The sequence below is a fragment of the Hibiscus syriacus genome, unplaced genomic scaffold (genome assembly GCF_006381635.1).
Source record: "Hibiscus syriacus cultivar Baekdansim isolate YM2019G1 unplaced genomic scaffold, ASM638163v2 tig00000477_pilon, whole genome shotgun sequence".
Classification (NCBI taxonomy): Eukaryota; Viridiplantae; Streptophyta; class Magnoliopsida; order Malvales; family Malvaceae; genus Hibiscus; species Hibiscus syriacus.
Window position 1 is genome coordinate 871593 of NW_024061790.1, and position 26205 is coordinate 897797.

A 26205-nucleotide genomic window follows, 5' to 3' on the forward strand; every position below is an offset into this window, starting at 1 on the left:
AATTTTTGCAAAAAAAATATATCTTGCGTAAAAATGGGTAAATCACAAAATCAGTCCATTTAATGACCAAAATACAAAAATACGCTAAAGTTTGGGGATTAAAACAGTGAATTAACAAAAAAATATATAAAACATGTACAACAAAAAGCTGAAATAGCAGTTTTGGTCCCTTTAAGGAACAAACTGCAAAAACACGACAAAATACCAGGGGTTTAAAGATCAATTAGACCATTATTTTTTTCTATATCAATGGTTGTTTTTTCATTTGAGCCAAAAAAACACAAAAACAATGGGAGAGTTCTCTCAACTCTCCCTCAGCCAGCCCACTGCCGACTGCCGTGCCCCACCTTCGACCGTCGTTCGGCCGCTGTAAAAACCCAAAACGACCTGAAACGTCCCCTGAGTCTAGATCTAGCCTCCTAGAGCCTATTTTAGGGCTAAAACCGATGAAACCCCAATACTAACTTAGACCGGCTTAAAAGCCTTCAGCTTCTCGATTCCGGTGACCCTTCTCCCGGTTCAGGTAAGCGCCGATCTAGCCCTTTTATTTTTTTTCATTTTATTTACTGTAAAATTGTTGGATCGTTAGTTATTATATTAAAAAAACTATGTATTTTTTTATTATTTTCTTTGTTCGAAACATGTAAGGGATTTTTAGAAAATTAGTATTTCTTGCCTTAAAAAAATTAAATAGTGGTCTTTATGGCCTTATTCGAAAACCTAAAAAAACAAATTTTTGCTGGGTTTCGAAAATAACTTAACAAAAAAAAGGCTATTTGAAATATAAATAAAAAACAGGAATGATAAATAACCTTTTAGGCACTATTATTGCTTCTGAATGTGAAATTTACAGTGTCTTTTTGGAGGGATTTTTGAACCCTCTTTACATATTTTTCTATGTTAAATACCCATTTATATTCGAAAGTTAAAATGATTCTAACTCTTTTTTGCTTGTTTCTGTTGCAGGTGATGGAGTGGGGTAGAGTAGCCTTTTTCGGGTATTGGGACAGAGAAATGTGGTTTTTTATTGGGGGAAATAGTGGGATTTGGTTGGGTATATTGGGCGGTTTCCTGCTCGGTTAGGGTTGACCCAGGTCGGGTCAGATCTGGGTTGTAAAATGTGTTTGGGTAGTTGGGCTTGAGGTTTGGTTCTGAAGGGGTTTGTTGGTCTTGAAGTTCGGGCTTGGCCATTTTGTAAGGGGTTGAATTGAGGGGGGAAATGGTGCTTACAACAGTTCAGTCGTGGAATCAAAGTTTTGGAACTGAAGAAAACCATCATTTACAAGTAATAGTTTGGTTTTGATTATCGGGGTCACCTTACTGGTATTACACCAAGTCGTTATTTCGGCTTTTTGTAGCAGGAATTGGGAAAGTCATTAGGATTGATTATAATACTAAAGCTGGGGAACGAGGAAAATTTGCTCGGCTAGCGATGGTCTTGGATTTGAATAAACTTTTGTTTCCTTGTATCAGGATTGATGGTTTTGTCCCAAAACTTGAATACGAAGGTCTGCAAAATATATGTTTTCAATGCGGGTTTTATGGACATTTAAGGGGTCGTTGCATTATACAAGCGGCAACATGTTCGAAGCCAGAGGAAATAGAGAAGGTTAGCAAGACTGTAATTGAAGGAAACCAAGAAAAAAAAAGTTTTGCTTCTAACCCCAAGTCATCAAATCAAGCATGTGATGACGACAAAAGTAATGGCAGTGCAATGCATGTTGTAGCATTTTAGTTATCAATTTTGGCAGTTTTAGGAGTTTCTTTTTTATTCAAAAAATAAGAAATATATATATCTTATATGGTTAGCGAAAGTAAAAAAAAATTAAAATCAATTCGTACCATAATATTATAAATAATTACAATTAAATTTGTATAAAAACTTGAACAATCCGACTCAACTCAAATTTCATATTGTCGCAACAGTCCTTTGGGTGGGCACGGAATCGGGTTTCGACTCAAATTTCATAAACGCCCATCTTCGAGTGCTTCTTCAAACACTTTGAGATAAGAAGCTTTATGCTAAGTTGTCTAAGTGTGAGTTTTGGTTACCTGAAGTGGCATTCCTTGGACATGTGGTATTCGCAAAAGGGAGTTAGGTGGATCCTCATAAGATTAAGGCTATTATAGATTGGGATGTTCCAAGAAATGTTTCTGAAGTACAGAGTTTCTTTGGATTAATTGGATATTATCAAAGGTTTGTAAGGGACTTTTCGAAGATTTCCTCCCTATTGACAAAATTATTGAGGAAAGATATGTCATTCATTTGGACGGATAAATTCCAAGAGAGTTTTGAATCTTTAAAGAATGTTCTAACGGAGGCTCCAGTTCTAGTACAACCAGAATCGGGCAAGTACTAAACAATTTATAGTGACACTTCACATAATGGTCTGGGGTGTGTTATTATGCAAGATGAAAAGGTTGTAGCATATACTTCGAGACAACTTAAGCTACAATGAAAGGAATTATCCAACACATGATCTTAAGTTAACAGCAGTGGTGTTTGCATTGAAGATATGACGCCACAATTTATTTGGTGAGCGATGTTATATTTACACAAATCACAAAAGTTTAAAGTATTTGCTAACTCAAAATGAGCTAAACTTGAGACAAAGAAGATTGATCGAGTTACTTAAAGACTATGATGTAATCGTAGACTATTACCCAGGGAAGACTAATGTGGTAGCTGATGCACTTAGTCGAAAGACTTTTGCATCTTTACGCATGTTAAATGCTTGATTTTCTTTAAAGGCAAATGGTGCTCTGATAGCTGAATTAAAGCTAAAACCTTTATTGTTGGAGTGAATAAAGGAGTTGCAAATAAGAGATGATAAGTGTTTGGCAAGATTGGAACAAGTGGGAAAAGGTGAAATCAAAGACTTTGAAGTAAAGTCTGTTGGATTCTTATACTACAAAGACCAAGTTTGTGTTACAAATGATGAAGATTTGAAGAAAAGTATACTTTCTGAAGCACATTTTAGCTTGTTGACTCTGCATCCAAGAGGGAACAAGATGTATCAAGGTTTAAAGAGCCGATGTCGGTGGCCAAGCATAAAAAGAGCTATTACAAAGTTTGTTGCAAAGTGTCTAACCTATCAACAAGTGAAAGTTGAACATTAAGAGTCTTCAAGACTTTTACAACCGATCTCCATTCCTCAATGTAAATGCGAAAGAGTTACGATGGATTTTGTAACAGGGTTACCATTGACACCAAAAAAAGACTCAATTTAGGTAACGAAGATATCTCACTTCATTTCTATTCGAACTGATTATTCAATGAATAAGTATGCTAAATTATATATCAAGGGAATAGATTAACTACATGGAGTACCGATTTCAATAGTATCTGACAGAGATGGAGAAGATCTAAGTCAATTAGGAATAACTCTTTGTTATTGAATTACGAATGATTCATTCGTCGTGAAGTTGAGTCAATTTTGAAATGTCTCGAGCATGATATCATTCACTACAAAGTTAAAATCGTGGTTGATTTGAGCCTGATATCCTTCGTCATGAAATTGAAATCCTGCTCGAAATCTGAACTGGAAAATAGCTCCTCGTTGTTGAGTTAAGCTATGTTGTAGATGACTCATTTTCTATAAAGTTGAATTGATCTATTGGGCACGATATCCTTCGTTATGAAGTTGAAATCGTGGGTGACTCCTTCATCGTGAAGTTAGTCCAAATTGAATATATTTGTTTTGAGACGAATATCCTTCATTGTGAAGTTTAAATCCAACTTGTATAAGTTGTATTGTTTAAATCCAACTTGTATAAGTTGTATTATTTTAATCTCGAGTGTTCTTTGAGTTCAATATCCTTCGTTGTGAAGTTGAAAATTGACTCTGACAACAATATGAAAAATCATACATATGTGCGATGCTCGTGGATGCAATGTTCTTATGTATGCCTAAAATGTATATGCAAAATATGTTATTTAGGATTTAGAGAGAAATCTCAATCTCTTGCTATCGATCTTGACTGCTCTTGATTCTTGCCAAAACTAACTTTCTTGATTTTTGGTTCTGGATTTCATGATCCTCAACGGGTTTTGATTTGATGTCCCCTTTGGGACTTTTATTTCAAAAAAAAGCTGTCAATTGTTATTTTAATGGCTCATAAACTTTGTCAATTCCTTTTGATTCCTTGGTGGGTTTTGAAATAGTGTCCGTTTCATTCTTTCGAGTATTGTGCAAGAACTTCTATCAGCTTCCAAACTCTTGTATCTCTAAAACATCTTTGTACTAATACACAATTATCTTTTTAAAAGTGAATAAATTATTCTTATTTAAATTCAATCTAAGATGCTTGAAATGAATTGATTTTTATTTATGAGGAAAAAGAAAAAGAATATATGGCAAACACTCTGAAAAGTCAAGATATAAAAGAAATACAAGTAGATGCCCTAGATCTCAATAATGCAGACGCCTTTGAACTAGCACACCGTTAGATGACTTTTGAATGCAGCTTTTGTCAAGGGGACTTCGAAGATGTGATAATGTTTAGAGGAGTGCAAAGCTCCTCCCAAGTTACTAAGTTTTCTGAAGACTTAGATGCCGTGATGCTTTATTATCTTGATCCGAGACCTTCTCGTGTGTGAATCCTTGATCATTACCCAAGCCGCCCTTTCAGGTTTTCAACTTGGATCCTCCCTTTATTTTAAGATGCCCTTTGCAGGTTTTCATCTTGGACTCACCTTATTTTCTTTTTTCTTTTTATTTAGAGTGCCCTCTCAGGTTTTCACTCTAACCGTTTTTTTATTTAGATTTAGAGCGTCCTTTCTAGTTTTCACTATAACAGTTTTTTTACTTCAACTTAGAGTGCCCTTTCAGGTTTTCACCCTAAGCAAAATATTTCTTGACTGCATCAGAGTTAATAGGATTGGGCAGTTCCAGTCCGTTCATTTCAATCAAGATTAGAGCTCCTCCAGAGAAAACCTTTTTCACTACATAAGGCTCTTCCCAATTTGGAATCCATTTTCCTCTGAAGTCATTTTTGGATTGGCCATAACTTTTTTAGTATAAGATCTCCTTCATCAAATACTCTTGGGCACACCTTCTTATCGTGTGCTCGGATCATTCGTTTTTGGTATAGTCGACCATGGTGAATGGTTTTCAACATCTTTTCTTTTATGATTTTGTGCCCATTTTGCATCATCCAACTTTACTTCTGACATAACTCAGAGTGATGGGATTTCTACCTCTATGGGCAACACAACCTCTATTCTATAAGCTACTGAAAAGGTAACTAACCCAGTCGAAGTTTGCACCGAAGTTATGTAGGCAAATAAGGCGAAATATAACTTTTCGTACCAGTCTTTGTATGTCTCATTTATTTTCTCTACTATTTTCTTGATTTTTTTGTTTGCTGCCTCTACTGTTCCATTCATCTTTGGTCGATAAGAAGTAGAGTTGTGATGATTTATGTTTAATTATTTACATGTGGCATCCATCATTTTTGTTGTTTAAATTGGTTGCATTATCAGTAATGATCCTTTCTGGTAAACCATACCGACATATAATCTCCTTTTTCAAGAATTTAAAAATAGTGGACTGAGTGACACTAGCTAGCATATGATGCAGCCTCTACCCATTTGTAAAGTAGTCAATTGCTAGCTTTTGGATGTATTTGTCCGATAACATCCATGTACCATATAGAAGAGGGCCATGGAGTCGTCATCACATGAAGAGGACGAGGTGGGACATTTATTTTATCCCATATATTTGGCATTTATGACATTTTCTAGCATAATTGATGCAATCACTCTCCAATGTAGACCGAAAGTATCCGCATCTCATGACTTGCATTGCCATCATATGCCCATTTGTATGAGTTCCACACACTCCGTCATGTACCTCCTCCAAAATCATCTTAGCCTCTTCTGCATTTACACATCTTAACAAGATTTGATCATGACTTTTCTTGTATAAGACTTCTCCATCAAGAACATATTCGGCTGTCATTCTTCTAATTGTTCTTTTGTCAGTGTCAATGGCTTCCTTCGGATATCTTTGATTTTTAATGTATTGCAGAATATCATGGTACATGGTGTTTTATCTTTTACTTCTTCGATTTAATAACATTGAGTCAGGTACTCGCATGATTGTATATCGATTGACATCATGTCGGATTCCCCACTAGCATTGAATGTTGCTGCCAAGGTAGCTAAAGCATCTGCCATTTGATTTTCTTCTCTTGGTATGTAATGGAAAGTGACCTCATCAAATTCTTTAAGTATATCCAGAATGAGCTTTTTGTATTCCACCAGTTTGGTATCTTTTGTTTCCCACTCTCCTCGGAGCTGATAGATCACTAAGGCAGAATCTCCATACACCTTCAAAGTCTTTATGTTATATCCAATAATAGCTTGAATCCCCAAACCACAAGCTTAATACTCTATCATATTGTTAGTGCAATCAAAGTTCAATCTGCTAGTGAACGAATAATGATTGTCTTTGGGTGAGACCAAAAGACCCCAATATCGTTCCCTAACGCATTTGATGCACCATCGAAATGCATTTTCCAAGAGTTATATGTGGAAGTACTTGCTTCTTCTAAAGATATGGCCATCAAGTCTTCATCTGGGAAGTCGAAGTCTAATGGTTCATAGTTTTTAGACGTTTTGCTTGCTAAGAAGTCATATATGACACTTCCCTTTATAGCCTTTTGGGTCACGTATTCAATATCAAATTCAGATAGTAACATTTTCCATCGGGCAAACCTTCTAGAGAGAGCAGGCATACCCATCATGAATTTTAACGGATCTAACTTGGAAATTGACCAAGTGGTATGGTATAGCCTGTATTGTTTGAGTCTTCATGTGGCCCATACTAGAGCGCATCAAACTTTTTCAATGGGTGGATATATGGCCTCGCAGTTACTGAACTTCTTGCTCAGGTAGTAAATGGCTCTCTCCTTTCTTCCAGATTCATCATATTACCCATATCCCATCAAATTTTCAAATATGGATAGATAAAGGAACAAAGGTTTCCCTAGGATAGGAGACATTAAAACAAGAGTGCAAGACAAATACTCTTTTATTTTCTCAAATACAATATGGCAGTCATCATCCCATGTTCCAGAATTATTCTTTCGAAGAAGATGAAAAATTGGATCACGTTTTTCTGTCAACTGGGATATGAACCGTCCACTGTAATTTAGTCTACCCAGAAAACCTCGAACTTCTTTCTGTGTTCATGGAGGAGTTATATTCTGGATAGCTTTGACTTTATTCGGATCAACCTCAATGCCTTTTCTGCTAACAATGAAGCCTAACAGCTTCCCAGATGTTACTCCGAAGGTGCATTTGTTTGGATTCAGCCTCAATTGAAACCTTGTAACAAAATGTGACTTTCTCCACGTCGTATGGATGAATTTAAATCTGGTTGTACCCTGAGAATCCATCCATGAATGAGAAGAAAGCATTTCCTACCATGTTATCCACCAGAGTATCTATGTGCGGTAAGGGGAAGTTATCATTAGGACGTGCTTTGTTGAGGTCTCGGTAGTCAACGCACATACGTACCTTTCCATCCTTCTTTGGCACCGACACGATGTTAGCCACCCACTATCGATACTTGGGTACTTGAAGGAAACCAGCATCAAACTGCTTCATAACTTCTTCTTTTATCTTAAGGAGCATTTCAGGCCTCATCCTCCTTAGTTTTTGCTGTATGGGTTTGTATTCTGGCTTGATTGGCAATTTATGGATTACCATATCCGTGTCTAACCCAGGTATGTCTTGGTTCTACCATGCAAACACTTTTTGTACTCTCGAAGTAAGTTTATCAAGTTTTGTCTTGCTTCAAACGAGAATGTCATGCCAATTTTAATTTCTTTCTTTTCTTCTTCAGTGCTCAAGTTCAGGACTTCAATTTTCTCTTCATGGAGAAATATTTGTTTATCTTCTCTCTCCACTATTCTTAATAAATCTGAAGGTAAGTCGCACTCTTCTTCGTGGTACACATTCATCAATTTAACCAAGACACTTGAACTGCTCAAAATCCACCTACGAGTCAGAATCATCATTGTCCACATAATGAATATCCAAAGACCTGAAAGGGAAATGAGAAGAAAAATATGTATATGCAAGAAAAAATATCCCACATAGAATAAAGAAAAGAAATAAAATTATATACGAAAGAAAGGAAATGAAAAAGAAAAAATGTGTGTCGGAAAGGAAAATTGCATCTTTTATTGAGATATAAATAAAAACAATCAATTCACCATTTCAAAAGATCACCTATTGCCTCGGGTATAGGCAAATAGGGAAAGTTTGAGTATTACTCTAAAAGAGATTTGAAAACCATATGTAGTCTTTTAGCAGTCCAGTTATTAAGCACGAACCTCGGTGGTAATGGACAGACTCCAGATCTATCAACATCTTCATCGTTTTCCATAGTTAAAGCATTGATACTTAAGCCTTTTAGAACTTCTTCCAGACCAAGTATGGACATCCTAGCTTCTTCCTTGGAAACATAACCACCAAACCTGAATTTGTTGTGAATTAGAGGAAAATGCATTGGTTCCCACTGAACTTCTTCTCCAGTTAATCTTACCTTCCTCCTTTCTTGGCATCTCTGGATTTTTTTCCTTCTTTATTGATGACTGGGATGATATCCAAGACCAAACTGATCTAGCTTGACAACAAGATAAATGAGGTTGATTTTTTCTTACAAAGAACTCTTGAACCCTCTTCCTATCATTACGTCTTTACCCAAAGTCTGCTTGATTTCCATATTGGTGCATTCTGAGAGTCTGGGTTTGGAAATTTTACCCCCTTCAGCCACAAATATGGCATTAAAAAACTCTAATTATCACTCCAAAACCTCCTCATTCACATCTATGTAAGGGGCATCAATGGACACACTTTTCATTATGTCTTCTTCAATATTAATAATTATCAGAGTTCCGTCGATAACAAACTTGACTTTCTAGTGTAGTGTTGATGGTACTTCCCTAGCTTGATAGATCCATGGCCTTCCTAAAATGCAGTTTTAACAAGGTATAATGTTCATCACCGGGAACTCTATATTGTATGTGGCAGGCCCAATAGTTAATGGTACTTCAATTTTGTCAAGCACTTCTCCCTTCGTTCTATTAAATGCTCGAACCCCACTCTGGCATGCTCTCATGTGGGAAGTATCCATTGGTAGGCTCTTAAGAGTGACCAAAGGAATTACTTTAAGGGCAAAACCATTATCGATTAATATACTAGGTAAAGCGTGCCCCTTACAATGAGTGGTGATATGAAAAGCTTTTGTCTGACCCCTTCCTCCAGACGGAATCTCATCATTAGAAAATGAGATAAGGTTATCAGCTTGGATGTTGTTAACTAATCAATCCATCTTATTGACTAGTATGTATTTTAGCAGAAATATCTTATTTAAGATCTTCAGAAGTGTCTCTCTGTGTGCCTCCGAACTTAGCAGCATTGTCAATATTGAAATACGTGCTGGCATGCTATGTAATTGTTCCACAATGTTGTACTCACTATATTTTAGAAATTTTAAGAACTTCATAGCCTCTTTTTCATTTATTAGCTCATTTACTGCTAGTACATCCCTTTTGAACGGTTCAAGTGGTCTCTGGGGATGGTTAGACTTTTGGGAGTAGTATTTCCTAATAGTATGCCCCACTTCAATGATATATTCCTTCAAAGAGCTTACTTGGCATTCATATTTCTGAGGCACCTATTTGTTGTCTTTATAGGGAAAAGATCTTGGTGACATTATTACCACCTTTGCCAGTACTTTATCCACCATATTCTCTTGGGGGTGATTATCAAAGGGCGGCATGTGCCATGCCCCTTGTCAGATGAATCTCCAGTCGCACAAACATTGGCTTCCAGAGTGTCCTTGTTTTCCTCATAGAATTCCATCTTCTTCATGTCCATTATGAGTTGGATCAAACCTTTAAATTTGAAACACTCATGCACCTCGTGTCTGTCTTCATTGTGATAACAACAATGGTTATCACCTTCGTTTCCCGATAAAATATAATGTGGCACAATAAATCCTGCCTTTACCATTTGTCTCCATACCCAAGCCAAAGGAGACTTCACTTCTAAAACACTTGTCTTGACGCTCTTGCCTCTCTCCTCAATGATTGTAGTAACACCGCTTTCTTGGTGGTTAGTCAGAGGGTTCTGTACAACGTTAGGTGTTTCTAAGTTGTTGAAATGCATTCAGTTCTTATTGAGCATCCTTTGAGCGATCCTATTAAAGGCGATACAGTTTTTAATAGCATGCCTCGAGACACCACCATGATACTCACAATGCGTATTTTCATCATACCACTTGGGGTATTGGGGCTTTTATGGTTCTACTAGGTATGGTGACAACACATGTGTGTTAAAAAGTTGTTGGTAATGTTCCTTGTATGTCATGGGAATCGGATCAAAATGCTTATTTTCCCTCCATAGTTCCCTCGTATCTTGTCTAGAAGTACCCAACGGTATAGCTGTAGTTGGTTTTGACTTAGAGATCATAACATTTTTGTTGGTATTAAAAGTATTGATGTTGTTGATCTCTCATTCTCTCTTCTTCATGGGAGGTCTTCTGTTTGACTCACCTCCCTCTATTTTTCCTTGTTTAATGGCCATCTCAATCATCTCTCCAGCCATAACTAGATCAGATAAATTTAAAAATGTAGTTGCAACCAGATGCCCGAAGAAAGGAGTCTTCAAAGTGTATACGAAGAGTTTTCTGGTCTCTTTTTCATCCAATGGAGGATAAACCTGCACAGCTAAATCCCTTCATTGTTTTGCATATTGTCTGAAGCTTTCATTATGCTTCTTCTCTATACTTTGCAGCATGACACGATCTGGCCTCATGCCATTGACTTGCTTGTATTGTTTTAAGAAAAACTTGGCGAGATCTTTCCATGTTCTGATTTGTGAACGGTTCAGCTGAGTGTACTACCAGATGGCTAAACATGACAAACTCTCCTAGAAGTAGTGAATTAGGAGCTGATCATTTCCCATGTATCCTGACATCTTTTGACAGAACATGGTAATGTAAGCTGAAGGGCAACTGTTCCCATCGTATTTCTCAAAATTTGGGACTTTAAACTTAGAAGGAACAATTAAATATGGGACCAAACTTAGTTCCAAAGCATCAACTCTGCAATAATTATCTTATTCCTTAATTGTCTTCATTTGATCTTCCAACAACTTAATTTTCTCCTCCATTTTCTTTGCTTTGTCTTTATCAAAATTTGAAATACGATAATCATTTGTAGTAGATGAAGCTTGTTCTTTTGCAGCAGATGAGTTCCCTTGAAGTCCTGGTAGGATTCCAGGTGAGATAACCAACTATGGGGTAGGTAATACAGTTACCCCTTCAGATGCCCCTACCCTAGGGGCACTCATTTGATTTAGACCAGACAACTATACAACGATCTGATCAACTAGTGACTCTTTGTTCCTAGTGATAGAATCCAAGGTATTTTGATTATTCTATCTCATTTTCTCCTCAAGTTTTTTTGTTGCAGTTTTAGCATATTTTTCTCAAGCTAAGCAATTTTAGCTTCAATCTTCTTTTTTGAACGGGTATTGTGAGGATGAAGTGTGTCCAGTGTTTGTTCCTTTTTTTATGAGACAATTTATGTTAGTTAATTTGAATGTAAATAGATGAAAAATGCTAAAAAATGCAAAAATACATAATGCATGAAATTTTTGAGGCATTGATACAAAACGTGTATGTTATTATAAATAGTTTTTATTGTTTCAAAAGTGTTACTTCTAAGGGACCAAAAATAATTCAAAGGTAAATTCTAGCCAGCTCCTCTAGACTCCGAACGACTTCTAAGAGGTTGACAAGTCTTCTTGCTTCTTCTGTCACTGGCTGAATACCTTGTCGAACTACCCTAGCTTCTCTCGCCAAGTCATGCAAGTGGAGTGATGCTTTTTGTACATGCTCTAAAAAGTCTTGAATAACTGCATCTCTAGCCTTCACCCTTTACTGAGCATGTTCCCAACAGAAACGCCACTAGAGTCGTCTATCAAAAGGAATAATTTGGAGTTCATTTGCTTGCTTTTTGAATTTGTCCATAATGACCTGTAATTCTGCTATAGTTTTTTCATCCTGTTCCTGTTGTTTTTTTGAAGAGACCTCTCCAGATCAGTTACCTTGGTCTTGAATCTCTTGTTCTGGTGTTGCCTTTCTAACAAACGTCTTTGAGAAGTCTTTAACTGCTCTTTCAGTATCTCTCTTTCATCTTGTCCCTCATACTTCATTTTCAAGCTGCTAACTTCACCTTTTCAGTACTCGGAAGAACTTTTTAAGCTGTAATTGTTATGAACTTGCTCTTGATACCATTTCCTCAAATCTTCCAACTCAAAGTAGACTTTCTTATGTTCTTTTTCTAACATGTCCACTCGGTTCTTTTGAGCATCAGCATCTAGCTTCCATTGGAATTTTTCAGCTTCTAACTCTATCAATCTTTGTTTTAGTTCTTCTTTTTCAGCTTCAAATTCCTTTATTTCTATCTTCAATTCAGAGGGGACTATCTTGAGGTACTTTTTTATGGTTCAGGTATCTTCATGGTCTGGTGTAGGAACATTGTCATTCTTCTTTAGCCTTCTCCATTCCATATAAACTAGAATAAGCATGTCTTTTGTAGCCACAACCTCTATACGGAATATCTCCTTCCATGACTCAGCTACATCTTTAACCTTCTTCTTGTAGTTATCCTCATGGTATGCAAACTCGGATCTAAATATCTCATGTGTGACTGGAACAAACTGACGTGCCCCAAACTTCCAAAGAACTAAGAGTGGAGAATAACCAACTCCTCCCCATAGCCCAAGTAATATTAATATTCTTGAGTCTCCACACCGGTAAAGAATGTCACTATGAGTTAACCAAGGGGCTCTCCATACGATGTCCTTTTCCTAGAGCTGTGTGAATATTTTTACCCATTTATCTTTTGGAATACCTTCTCGCCATTTTTGTGTAAGGAATTCCTCCAAAGAAGAGTAAGTAGTATTGAATCGGTGGTAGGAAATCTTGTCTGTTTTCCAAAAATGGATATGGATCCAAACCTGAAGTAGTAATGTGCACCCTATAAAACGTCCTCCGCCAGTGTTTCTGCAATGACTTAGTGAACGGAAAGTTTCAGCTAGAATTGTTGGAACATGATTCACTCTCTTGGGAAGCTATTCAAATAGTTCCATCATGGCTGCCTCAATATATCCTAAAGTTTTAGGGAAAATAACCAGTCCATAGACACCCAGTGCAAAAAGATCAATCGTCTTCCACTCATTTGGGTGATTCTTCATTAATTGCTTGATGTGCATCCAAGCAATTCCTTCTCCATTGCCTTTGTGTTGAATCTGGTATGTTACCCATTTTTCATCAACCCTACAATCTTTGCCAACCCATTCTTGAAAGGATGACTCTTGATATATTTGATGAAGACCTGATTCATTATGATTCATTCGCATTGTAACAACGTGGTATACTCCTCAATTGTAGGCACCATGTCTTCTTGGTTGAAAGTAAAATAAATGTACCCTGGGTTCATCTACCTTGACATAGAGAAGGTGTGCAATATCACCGTATCGCTGGCAAAACTTATTTTTTCTGTCAATTTTAGAACTGTCCCAAATATTCCGCAATTCTTGGGTATCATTCTATTTAAGGCTAACAGAAGCATAACCAGCCAGGTTTTATATATAGTTCTCCTGTAGACTATCCCCATTTTCCTTCTTAATCTTTTCTGACAATAATCGAAATTATGCATTTTTAACCTCTTGCATTAAAACCCCTTTGTCCATTAATGCATACTATTTGAGTTTTAACGAACACTTTTGGAGAATCAAAAACTCTTTAAATGATAAGAATAACATGAAGAAAATGAAAGGAAACAAGTTAGTAAGACAAAAATTAAAAAAAATTAAAATAATAATGGAAATAAAAATAAAATTCCTACCTCACATGCTTTTATTCCTACCCGGACATAATCTCTATCCCGCATGTTATTTTCTTGAACAAATCTTAACCGTATAAATTTATAAATCGCATGCTTTGAACATAAAATAAAGCATGAAATAAATTAAGTATCCTAGGTTTTGAAATGGAGTTTTGGGGTGGGCTCTAATTCCTTGTAGCGTCACAGTTTGGTTCTAAAAAGGTACCCGAGTTCTCCTTGTTGGTGCCCCATTGGGCTTTCTAGACCCTCACTCCTGAGCTCATTACAAGCTCATGTGGATCAATTTAAACTCGAGAGGATACATTCCCTTATGTTCGTATAGAGAATAAATTCACACGAAGACATAAGATATATGAATCCCGAAGGTTACTTGCTAGGCCTATACGGAGAATAAATTCCCATGAAGGAGTCGCTTTCACCTCCAATTAAAAAAGGTTTGGAGCTAAGGAATAGAGCCTGAGGTTGAATTTTGAAAAAAAACTAAAATCATTGAAAAACATCAGTACACCTATTTATTCAAAAAATAATAATCAAAGGTAAATAGTAATAGTCGAAAGGATAAATTACAATTTATACTTACAATTTTCGCTTAAGAAGCCAACTGAAAATCAATTTTGGCCTGACTAACTTACCAGTCCCTAGTGGAGTCGCCAAGCTGTCGTAACCGTTCTTTGGGTGAGCCCAGAATTGGGTTTTGACTTGAATTAATGTGTTTAACCCACCACCAGTCATTTAAAATTAGGTTAACCAGACACCTTCACTTACCATTTGTCTGATCTTCGTTTATAAGAAATTAATCAAATTCGGGAGTCGATTACATTCTAGGAAAGATTAACACCCTTTTACTGCCCTTTCGGTACAAATTTGATTTTTTCGGTTGTCTTAATTGCGATAATTAAAAGTTAAATAAAAATTTAAAAGTTCGAACTAAATTACCTAACTTTAACCAATGAAATTTGTCCTAAAAAAGCCAAATTGATATTAAATAATAAAATATGATAAAATAAAATGAAAAAAATAAATAAAAATAAATGAAAAAATATTAAATTAAAAGAAATATTACAGAAGGATTAAATTTAAAAACATTTGAAATTAAAGGTCAAATTGAAGTTAATTGGAAGTTGCAAGGAGAAAAATAAAAGTTAGGGGGTCAAATTGTAAAAAAAAAATATATAACAGTGATTGAATTAAATTAAATTAAAATTTAAGGGCAAATTTACGATGGGTGACCGAAATGAATTACACATCAAAGTAACAGGGACTGCGGAAATAATTTAATAATTTCATAATTACACAAAAGTCCACTATAAATACCCCTTTAAATCCAAAAAAATCATTTTCAACCTAATTCCCAAAAAAACTTCAAAAACTCTCTCAACCCCTCTCCCCTCTCTCCTCAACCGGCCTAACGTCGGTCAATCATTGGTTACCCCTTCCGCCGCCTGACCGCTACTCTGGCCACCGTCCATGGTGGCCGAAAACCTAAAACTACCCCTTTCGATTTGCCTCAAAACCCCAACCACGAATCTAGCCTAAAAAATATGAAAAAAACCCTATATCGGAGTAGATCTAGGCCTGAAAGTAACTTTTTTTACCTTTGCCCACTGTGACTCCTTGTTTTCCCAATGGTCCTTCCTTCCCCTTTCAAAACCGAGACTAAAGCTTGGGTTTTTATGATTTTTTTGGGTATTAGGATGTTGTTTGCTGGTTTTTGTTTGATGTGGATGCTTTTTCGTGTAGGTTGATGGGATTTTTGTTGTTTTTCTTGTTGGTCTTTCATTCGTGGTATTGTTTTGTTGTTCTCTTCGATTTTTTCTTGTCATTTGCTTCGACGATACTTGGGGTTTATATAGCCCCACTGGTGTTGATTGTTGTCAATTTTTTCGGGATGGTTCAGTCCCGTTTGACATTGTTGGTTGTTGCCGAGCTTTTCGGGATAGTGCTGTCCTCTTTCGACGTTTTGTTGGTGTGCTCTGATTTTTCTATTTTCAGGGTTTATGGTATGTGTTTGCCCTGACTTTGCGATATTTCTGGCTTTAGATGTTGATAATCTTGACCGATGCAGGCGTGTAACCTTCACGCTCCATTGAATGATGATTGTCAGCCTCTTGATGCAATTTGGGCCGTTAGATCACAGGGCCAGATCTAACGGCCCTTGTGTGGCTATGCATTGGTATATGCTGGTTTCAGGGTTTTATGACCCTAACTGCTCGTGATCTGGGTTGTTGATCCAAACTTGATCCTATGACCTTGTTGTTGCAGTGCCTTTTGCTAATCGTCAAACCCTAGTTTTGTTAAGCTCACCGGTCTGCTTGTTGGGTTAGGCTAGCCTACCCGATTGGGCTCCTTGCTGAACCCCTTAGACTGTTGGACCCGGTTGGGTTCCCTCTATTGGACTTGGACTCTTTCTAGACCTAAATTGAATCAAACTAAATAAACAAATAAATAATATATAATAAATAATATATATAATTAATATATTTATATACACTGCATAATATACTATATAATAAACATATATAATATAATATATATATATATATATTATATATAATAATAATATATATAATAATATATATTATAGTTATATAGTATATATTATTATATATATATATATATATATATATATTAAAAAAATAAACCCAAATGAAAATAGATTTCTACAAATATAAACTTGAATAGGAAAAAATATCAAATTAAGTTTGAGTCATAAAATACGACTCATCAACTTGAATAACTTAATTTTTTACTTGACTTGATTAAATACTCACATCTACTCTATACTGTCACATCAATATCGTAATATATCATGTCAATATCATAATGATCAACTACAATTATTGTTGATGAAAGAGTAAAAAAATTAATTTAAAAATTACATTAAATATAAAATAAGTTCAAAATTAGATAATTATTTTTTTCAAAAAGTATTGAGGATATCATTACTATTAAATCTGATATATTTAATTCTCATTGTTTACATGATTTATCAATTTAGTCTTTAACAAAAAATTTGATAATGTTTTCCCGCTCATTTAGGTCTCTTGTTCCCTTCAATAAAGCCTAAAAATCATTCCCCTTTTTTTTTCAGAAAAAGAAAAAGAAAAGCATTGTCTCACTGGACGTTCAAGAGGCCATTGTTTCATCGAAGAAGATCAAGGCTTGGCTTATGTTGCAGTAATGGAGGTTGGGAATTCGGGCACCGATTACCAAACCCGTAACCAAAATGAGTTTTCTCAAAGACCACTTTGTTACTCAAGGAAAATTAGTCTGAAGAATCCATCATCATATCCTTCTTCATGCTCATCTCCAAGGTCTGCTAGATTTGAAGATTGCAATCAACCCAATTTCTTGGATGTTTGTTTCATTTGCAAGGAGCCTCTTGGGGGTAATGAAGACCTCTTCATGTACAGGTTAGTGTTTATTATTGAAAAAAAAGGTGCTTAATTTTATAGAGGGATCTGATGAATATTTTATTATTTGGAAATAAAGATTGGGTTCTTGAAAAAGAGGGTTTCTATCTATTTTGATAAAGATTGGATTTTGGGGTTTGAAATTGTTACTTATTGGTGGATTTTGGTTGCAGAGAGGGCATTTCTTTCTGTAGTGAAGAGTGCAGACAAGGACAGTTAGACATTGAAGAAACTATGGAGAAAAGCAATAGCCTTCCATCCTCCATGAAAGCTCAGGAAATCCCTCCCAACTGTTGAAGACTTTCAGCAGCTGTTGACACCGCATTCAGTCTTGAAGATAACCTTTCTGTGTCAGTGACATCAATTATCTCTCCTCCTTGCCACCGCTTGCGCTACCCCAGTCCTTGAAAATTTGAGGCAATGTGACTGTGGGAACGGTGGATACCACTTAAAATAGAAGGTGAAGAATTTCCCTACCTGCAAGAGCTTTATATAATAGATTATTTCGATTTAATCAATTTATTTAAATACTTTAATTAAGCTACTAACCGTTATGTTTCAATGAAGAAAATGACTTGTTAGTTAACAAATTTGATATAATTATTTATTGTCCTCAATATTTAAGTATCAAATTAGTTTATTCATAATTTTAATTCAATTTAATATATTTAATCTCTTAATTTGATAGTGACATGTGTAAGCATGTGATTGAGAGTTATTTTTTATTTTATTTATTTTATTTTCTACCCAATTAAATGGTGACACATGTCATAACTTGAGTAGGTAGAAAATAAGTTAAAGAAGAAAAGAGGTTACTAAAAAGAGTAAAATGCACCTAGGGGGAATCGTACCCAGGTTTATGGAAGCAATGCAAGCGTCTAAGGCCACAAAGATGGATTGCACATATATTATACACTAAATCAAAGCAAACTATTGATTCTAATTTATACATTATATGAATATAATTATTAAATTGATTTTTTATAATAAAAACGAGATTAATTTTTTTATAATTTTAAACTATATTTATTCCTTTATTTTTAATTTATAAAATATATATACTAGATTCATTCCTTTATTTTTATAATTTAATATATATATACTAGATTTATTCGTTTATTTTTATAATTTAATATATATATATATATATATATATTAATTAAACCAAAATTTGTTTATTAATTAATAATTTTTAACTTTCATTAAAATAAAGTATTAAAACTTAATAATTAACTACGTTAAAATGATTTTCTAAAAAATATTTCATTTTAAATATTCATGACCACTTAACTATTTTTAATAAAAATTAAAAGAAATATTTTTAACTTAATAAATTATGGAGTTCGAACACTTTATTTTAATAAAAATTAAATTATTTGTTTTAATAATTATATATATATTAAATTCTAAAAATAAAAGGATAAATCTAGTTTAAAAATATAAAAAAATTAATCTCGTTTTTATTATAAAAGATTCAATCTGATAATAATAAGTTATAATGTATAAAATTCAATCAAGTGTTTGCTTAGTTTAAGCATAATTTACCTTAATTTTTTGGGTTCGAGATCCCTTATTAGCATTTTAGTTCTCTTCTTTCGCTCCCGTTAGTTACAATAGATTTTGTAGAAAATGTTTCATAACATTACCAAGTAAAATGCTTTGCCCAGTGGTTTAAGGCGATTGCGATGTTTCCTTCTACCTGAGTCTGAATATATAAATATTGAGAATTAAATAAGTAATTATACTAAGGTTTTTAACAGTCAATGATTTGATTAAAACATTTAAATAGTTAGATGATCTAATTGAATAAATTGAGACCGGTGGTCAAAATAAAAATTGACAATAGTTTAGCGGAATGTTTTGTTTGTCTGCTTTCGGTATTTTCTATAGTTTTTGGAGCTGCTTTGTGAATGGTACGATATTTTTAGCTAATGGTTGTTTTGTTTTCATTTTCTTTTGTACCTATGTTTTTATTCAATAAACTTCGGATTTGTTTTTTTATCACTTGTTTTTTTTTCGTCCAGCAAAGAAGTTTTATTATGAAGAAATTACTACAGCCGTCTCGGATATATGCCTCGTTAAAAACTTTCCTAACCCTGAATGGAGGAAAATAGTACATATATCCAAGAAAAAACCAACAAGACTTAACTGATAAAGGGCAACACAACTAGCGGCACTAAAGGCGAACCAAGATAATGTTAGATTTTAGGCATAATAAATTCACGTTCAAAATAGATGAATTCCACTTCACTTTGAAAACAAACAGACCTTTGGCTTATATAAGCGTTCCAATAACCAAAAAGAAAAAGAAAAATGAGGCTCAATAATTCTACTATCCTAAAAACATGCCGAGTAGTTTTAGAAACAACCTACTGATTGCATATCAAAAATTATTAGAAAATTAATAACAATAGAAAATCATAAAAACAAATCCTAACAAATCATCCCTAAACTGATTGCAATAACATTCAGTTTACTTCAAGTACTACACACACCAAGCAGGCTACACAATTTTAGAAACACATCCAGTTTGAGTGGTTTTGTCATGATATTTGCAATTTGTTCTTGTGTACCACAGTATCTCAGTTCAACTATTCCTTTTTTGGTTACGTTACGTAAGAGATGAAACCTGACATCGATGTGCTTGCTATGCCCATGTAGAACTAGATTTTTGGAAAGCTTGATAGTGGAACTATTGTCACAAATTCTTTTCATCCTAATCCCTTGACATGCACATGAGGTTACTACCACAAACTCTGCTTCAGTGGTGGACAAAGTGACCACAAGTTGCTTTTTGGAAGACCATGGCACTACTCCTTTACTAAGTAAAAACATATAGCCATAGGTGTTTTTTCTGTCATCTACATCACCTGCGTAATCGTTGTCAGTATAAGTCTCAAGTTCTTCTTTATTTTTTCTCTGATAAAATACTCCCAAATTCACAATACCTTTCATATCATGCCTTGTTACTATCATATACATTAGGCTCCTCACCAATTGCTTGTACATAGTAGAATCCACCCTAGTGCCACCCTCATCTTTCAATAATTTCATTCTAGGAACAATAGGATTCTTCACGCTGTTACTTTTCTCCATATTGAATTTTTCCAAAACTTCTCTTGCATATTTCCTCTGGCAGATATAAATACCTTCAGAATTTTGTAAGACCTCCACGCCAAGAAAATACTTCATTCTTCCCAAGTCAGTCATATCAAATTCAAGTTTCATGGGATTTTTAAAATTAATAAGCATGCTTTCATCATTACTAGTAAAAATCAAATCATCAACATATAAATTGATAATCAAAATTTTACCTTCTCTTCTTTTGACAAACAAAATATGTTCACAGATACTTTTTTCCAAGCCTGCCTTGGTAAAATAAGCTTCAATGCGACTATACCATGCACGAGGGGCTTGTTTGAGTCCATATAATGCATTCTTCAATTTGTATACTTTATGCTTTTCACTTTTCCTCTCGTATCCTTGTGGTTGCTCAACAAATACAGCTCCACTCAATTCTCCATGTAAAAAAGCACTCTTGACGTCAAGTTGGTATATACTCCAGCCATTTTGAGTTGCTGTTGCAATCACAATCCGAATTGTATACCATTGAGCCACCGGTGCAAACACCTCATTGTAATCGATTCCATATTGTTGAGCAAATCTTTTTGCTACCAGTCGAGCCTTGCATTTATCAACTTCACCATTCTCATTGAGTTTGGTTTTGAAAATCCACTTCACTCCAATTTTCTTTCCTTCTTTGGGAAGTTCTGTTAGCTCCCATGTCTTATTACGTTCTACTACTTCTATCTCCAAATCCATTGCAGCTCTCCATTTGGAACTTTTGGCAACCTCTTCAAAAGTAATTGGGTCCGAATTTGATGCAAATAGAACCAGATTATGTTCAATTTCTATTTCTAACAAGCCCTCTCTAGTTACAAATTTTCATCCAAAAAGGTTTTCTCCTGTTTCTCTCTTCCTGTGGTGTTTGGGAAGAATTATCATTGGAAGAGTTGCTTAAAGAGTCGTCTGAATCTTCACCATCTTCATCATCCTCTTCTCTTCTTTCCCCCTCAAATCTTCATTGTCATTAGAGTTGTTTTCTTCCCATTCAAGTACATCGAGATTTATTTCTTTGTTGCTCCTCCCCTAATTCCAACATTAGTTCTCTTCAAAGATCACATCTCTACTTATCACCACCTTGTTGGCTACCAGATCATAAAGTTTATATGCTTTAGACTCTTCACTGATCCCTAGTAGGACACACTTGAAGCTTTTGTCATCCAACTTTGATCTTTTATTACCTGGCACATGAACATGACCAATGCACCCAAAAATTCGAAAATAATCAACATTGGACTTGAAACCGATCCACGCTTCCTCCAGGGTCATGTCTTTTACAGCTAGTGTAGGACTTCTATTGAGTACGTGGGCTGTCCATTTAACAGCTTTTGGCCAGAATTCCTTTGGAATTTGCTTCTCTGATAGCATACTCCTAACCATGTATATAATTTTCATGTTTTTGCACTCTACTCCATTTTGTTGGGGTGTGAGGGCCGCCGTAAATTGTCTGCTGATGCCATTTAATTTGCAAAAATCCTCAAACTCAGATGATGTTAATTCACCACCTCTGTCTGTTCGTAAGCACTTGATGTATAAACATGTCTTTTTCTCAACAAGATTTTTAAAATTCTTGAAGACAGTAAAAGCTTCAGACTTTTCAACAGGAAAATTCACCCACATTTTACGACTAAAATCATCAATGAAGCTTAGAAGTACCTTTTTATTCTATTGGAGATTGGTTTGATAGGTCCGCAAAGATCAGAGTGAATTAGCTGCAATCATTGTGTTGCTCTCCACCAACTCTTCTTTGGTATTGCAACCCTATGTTGTTTTCCCACCATGCAAATCAATGCAAATCTTTGAAACGCTGTTTAATGTTGGTAGCCCTTTCACCATCTTCTTTTGCTGCAAGGTTTTGAGACCTTAGTGACTTAGGTGACCATATCTACGATGCCAAAGTTGAGTGTTGTCCTCTAGAGTTATTTGGAGACAAACAAAAACATTTAATAACACCTTTGTCTGTATAACGAAAATCATGTTTGTAAACATTGTTGTTTGAATAATGAGGCCTTGTTTGTTCATATGTTTCATGCCCTTTCATGCGCTGCTCATGCACTAGTAAACTACTTTGCAACTCATCAATGGTTGGAATGTCTACATTAATGGATTCTTCAATTGAACAAACAACATAATCAAATTTGGAAGTCATTGATCTTGAGATTTTTTTTCAACAATTTTTACCTGACCCATGCTTTCTCCATTAACTTTCATTTAGTTTGCTATGGTAAGAGTTCTGCCAAAATACTCATCAACACTCTCATCCTCTTTCATGTGAAGAACCTCGCGTTCGAAGTGCTTGGAGTTACGCTCTTTTAACTCTTGTTGAACCTTGGTACTTATGCTTCATGGAATCCCAGATACTCTTAGCAATATCTTTGTCCAAAATGGTCTCCAAGATGGAACAATCAATGGCCTGAAACAAATAATTTTTTACCTTCAAATCTTTTAGTTGTTGCTCGACAAACGTCCTTTTTAAGGCTTCAGTGAGCTCTGTTTCCTCTGCTGCTGCAGGGGCTCCACTTTCCACAAGATTCTAGTACTCTTTTGAACGCAACAAATTTTCCATGTCCCAAAACTTAGGAATAGTAGGTTGAACAAAAGTACTCTAAGAAGTCGTTCTTCAACACTTACTCTTTTTTCTTTAAAAAAATGTTGTTTTTTTCTCTCTCAAAACAGGCCCTTAGAAATCTCTTGATACCAGAATTGTTAGATTCTAGGCATAATAAATTCACACTCAAAATAGATGAATTGCACTTCACACTGAAAACAAACAGACCTTTGGCTTATATAAGCCTTACAATAACCAGAAAGAGAAAAATAAGGCTCAATAATTTTGTTATCCTAAAAACAAGCCAAGTAGTTTTAGAAACAACCTACCGGTTGCGTATCACAAATAATTAGGAACTTATTAATAATAGAAAATCATAAAAAAAATCCCAGTAGATAACACATAAAACATATCAACGAGAACAAAGCTAGGCTATTCGAACACAAAACCGGATCTCTTCCCAATAGAGTAAAAGTAGGAAAACAATGGCATTAGCACTCTTGAGACAGCACTACATCGAATGGGATCCACTTCTGGCAAGAATCAAATGAGAAACAAATGAACCAGTCCCCGATTGCACTCATAGTAGTCCTTCGAAACAGGATATATACTCCACAGTCCCAACCAACCAACAATTCGAGCATAGGAAACATGTTTCTTGACAAAGACTCTAGCACACCAGGTACAGCTACAGGAACACACGCAAAAGGAGCACAAGAAAACCACCTCAAATCATCCGACTTTAATTCAAAACACAACTACCCAAACGTGAAAAAACCACACCAACAAGCGCCCATTCCAATTTTAAGGTCGAACTTCAAGATACCAAAAACAACACTGCCTACATATCAACCTCCCCCAACAGCAACCACTGGAAAGGGTTGAATCCTACCAAAACGCTTTAAACACCTAAGGTCTAAGTGCACCTATAGCAGCAAGCTGTAAAGATGACCCATTAACCACTCTAGAAATAAAGCTGAAATTCACCTTACCTACTAACAATGTTAGCCTGACAATTTCCAAGGAAGTATCCCCCCATTGCCAAGGTCTATATATAGGATTCTGAATCCAATTCCATATCACCTTAGAGCTCGACTCCACTCTAATGCAAGACTTCAAACCCCAATATGATGAACCCTTGGTAAGAAGAATCGGAATATGATCCGACTCCAAACGCTTCAAACTCCATTGTGTTATATCTTTCCCAACATCGGCAAGTCAATCAAATTCCCTTTCGAGATAAATTTGTTAAATTCGCCACAACCCTTCAAGAGGGGAACACCCCCTTTTTTTCACATCTATATCTAACGACATTAAAGTCTCCTCTAAATAAGCATATTGCAGACACCGTTCGCTTCATTTGGATCAACTCCTTCCACAAAACAACTTGTTCATTCACCACACATGGAGCATAAAAAAATTGCTACACTATCACCTGTCCAATCCAACGACCCCTAACAAAAATGAAGTTTTGCCTAATCTTAACCTGTACTAGATTGAAAACTAATTTGTTCCAAATAGAAAACAAGACCAACCTGGCTACCTACAGTTGGAGACCACTGAATTCGAATTCATCAACGTACCAAATTTCCGAATCACTTTCGTCGTTATCGATTCCAACTTTGTTTCTAGAATAATTGCCATCTCCACTTTCTGTTAGCATTTACGAAGAGTCGATCGTTTAACATCCGAACCCATTCCACGCAAATTCCAAGAGAGGACCATGGTTCCTGTTATCAACCTTGAACAGCACCCTCCTTGCCCTTGCCTAATCTTAACCTGTACTAGATTGAAAACTAATTTGTTCCAAATAGAAAACAAGACCAACCTGGCCTACCTACAGTTGGAGACCACTGAAATTCGAATTCATCAACGTACCAAATCTTCCGAATCACTTTCGTCGTTATCGATTCCAACTTTGTTTCTAGAATAATTGCCATCTCCACTTTCTGTTAGCAATTTACGAAGAGTCGATCGTTTAACATCCGAACCCATTCCACGCAAATTCCAAGAGAGGACCTTCATGGTTCCTGTTATCAACCTTGAACAGCACCCTCCTTGCCCCTAACTTGATTTTCTTCGAGATTAGCAATTCAATTCACCACTTTCTCTTCATCCCCTAAAATTTGAATTCCTAGGCTCTTACCAAGATCCTAAGTCTTTCTAGCTTCTTTTCTCAACACATTCCTCCTTGAAACCAGATCTGAGTCTGACAGAGAACACCCGGAGAAGTCTTGTGACTCTTGAATCTTCTTTTTTTAATTTGCTAATACGAATAGATTTCTCTCTCTCTCTCTCTCTCTTTCTCTCTCTCTCTCTCTGAAAGGATATAGATTTCTCCTGGATGTCATTTAGTGACCATACTTCTTATATCTTGATATACTTCTTCCTCTGTACATTTCAGGAAATAGATTTCTCTCTCTCTCTCTCTCTCTCTCTCTCTCTCTCTCTCTCTCTCTCTCTGAAAGGATATAGATTTCTCCTGGATGTCATTTAGTGACCATACTTCTTATATCTTGATATACTTCTTCCTCTGTACATTTCAGGAAAGAAGGCCTCGGCCATATTCTCTCCATTTTTGGGTTCCATGGGCCCATCTAATGTGTTGCTTTAGTATAAGTATTATCCATATGATCCACTATGTCAACCAAATGAGCAGTCTTTTGGTTACGTTTCTGACTGGCTTCTTTTGGGCTTCTTTTCATTCGAGTTTTATCCAAGCTTACATGCCCTTCTGCCAACAAGAGACCCATATCCCTAACATCTTTCAAAACCCTGATAGTCAAAATCTCCTGGTCCATTCTTTGATCAAACTTCCCTCTTTCTTCTTCGAACCTACAACTAGAATAGCACTCTCTGAAATGTCATTGTTACGCCCTATCTCATTGTTATGATAGGGATCTAGTGTTTGTTCCTTCCCCTTTTTTGTCGTTTTTGTGCAGATCTTTTCCATGTCAGAGGCACTAGAAATTAACTCTACGTTGGACGATGAAAATTCTTTGGATCTGCCGCATAAGTCCTCCATTTCTCCCTTATATCTGTCAATAGCGCTATTCTCATGCTCCAGTTCATCATTACAATCGTTCCAAGACCAAAATCATTTAATGCTTCATCTGCCTTTGAAACACTACCATGATTTATCCTCTCCGATGACGATTTGTTTCCCTATTTTGACCCAATCTCCGA

At 35.6% G+C, this 26205-nt stretch overlaps 1 protein-coding gene and 1 long non-coding RNA gene across 2 annotated transcripts; one reads left to right on the top strand and one right to left on the bottom strand.

Moving 5' to 3' along the window:
* The first annotated feature begins 15823 nt into the window (after nt 1-15823).
* On the top strand, nt 15824-17645 carry LOC120207329 (FCS-Like Zinc finger 2-like). The gene is made up of 3 exons (XM_039206808.1): nt 15824-15935; nt 17027-17348; nt 17522-17645. Exons 1-3 carry the CDS (start codon nt 15824-15826, stop codon nt 17643-17645), a joined length of 558 nt encoding a protein of 185 aa, XP_039062739.1.
* A 5553-nt stretch (nt 17646-23198) lies between these two features.
* Nucleotides 23199-25389, bottom strand: LOC120206363. The gene is made up of 2 exons (XR_005524105.1): nt 24799-25389; nt 23199-24505 (listed from the first exon to the last, which is right to left on the bottom strand). It is a non-coding gene; the product is annotated as an uncharacterized LOC120206363 (long non-coding RNA).
* Nucleotides 25390-26205: the final 816 nt, after the last annotated feature.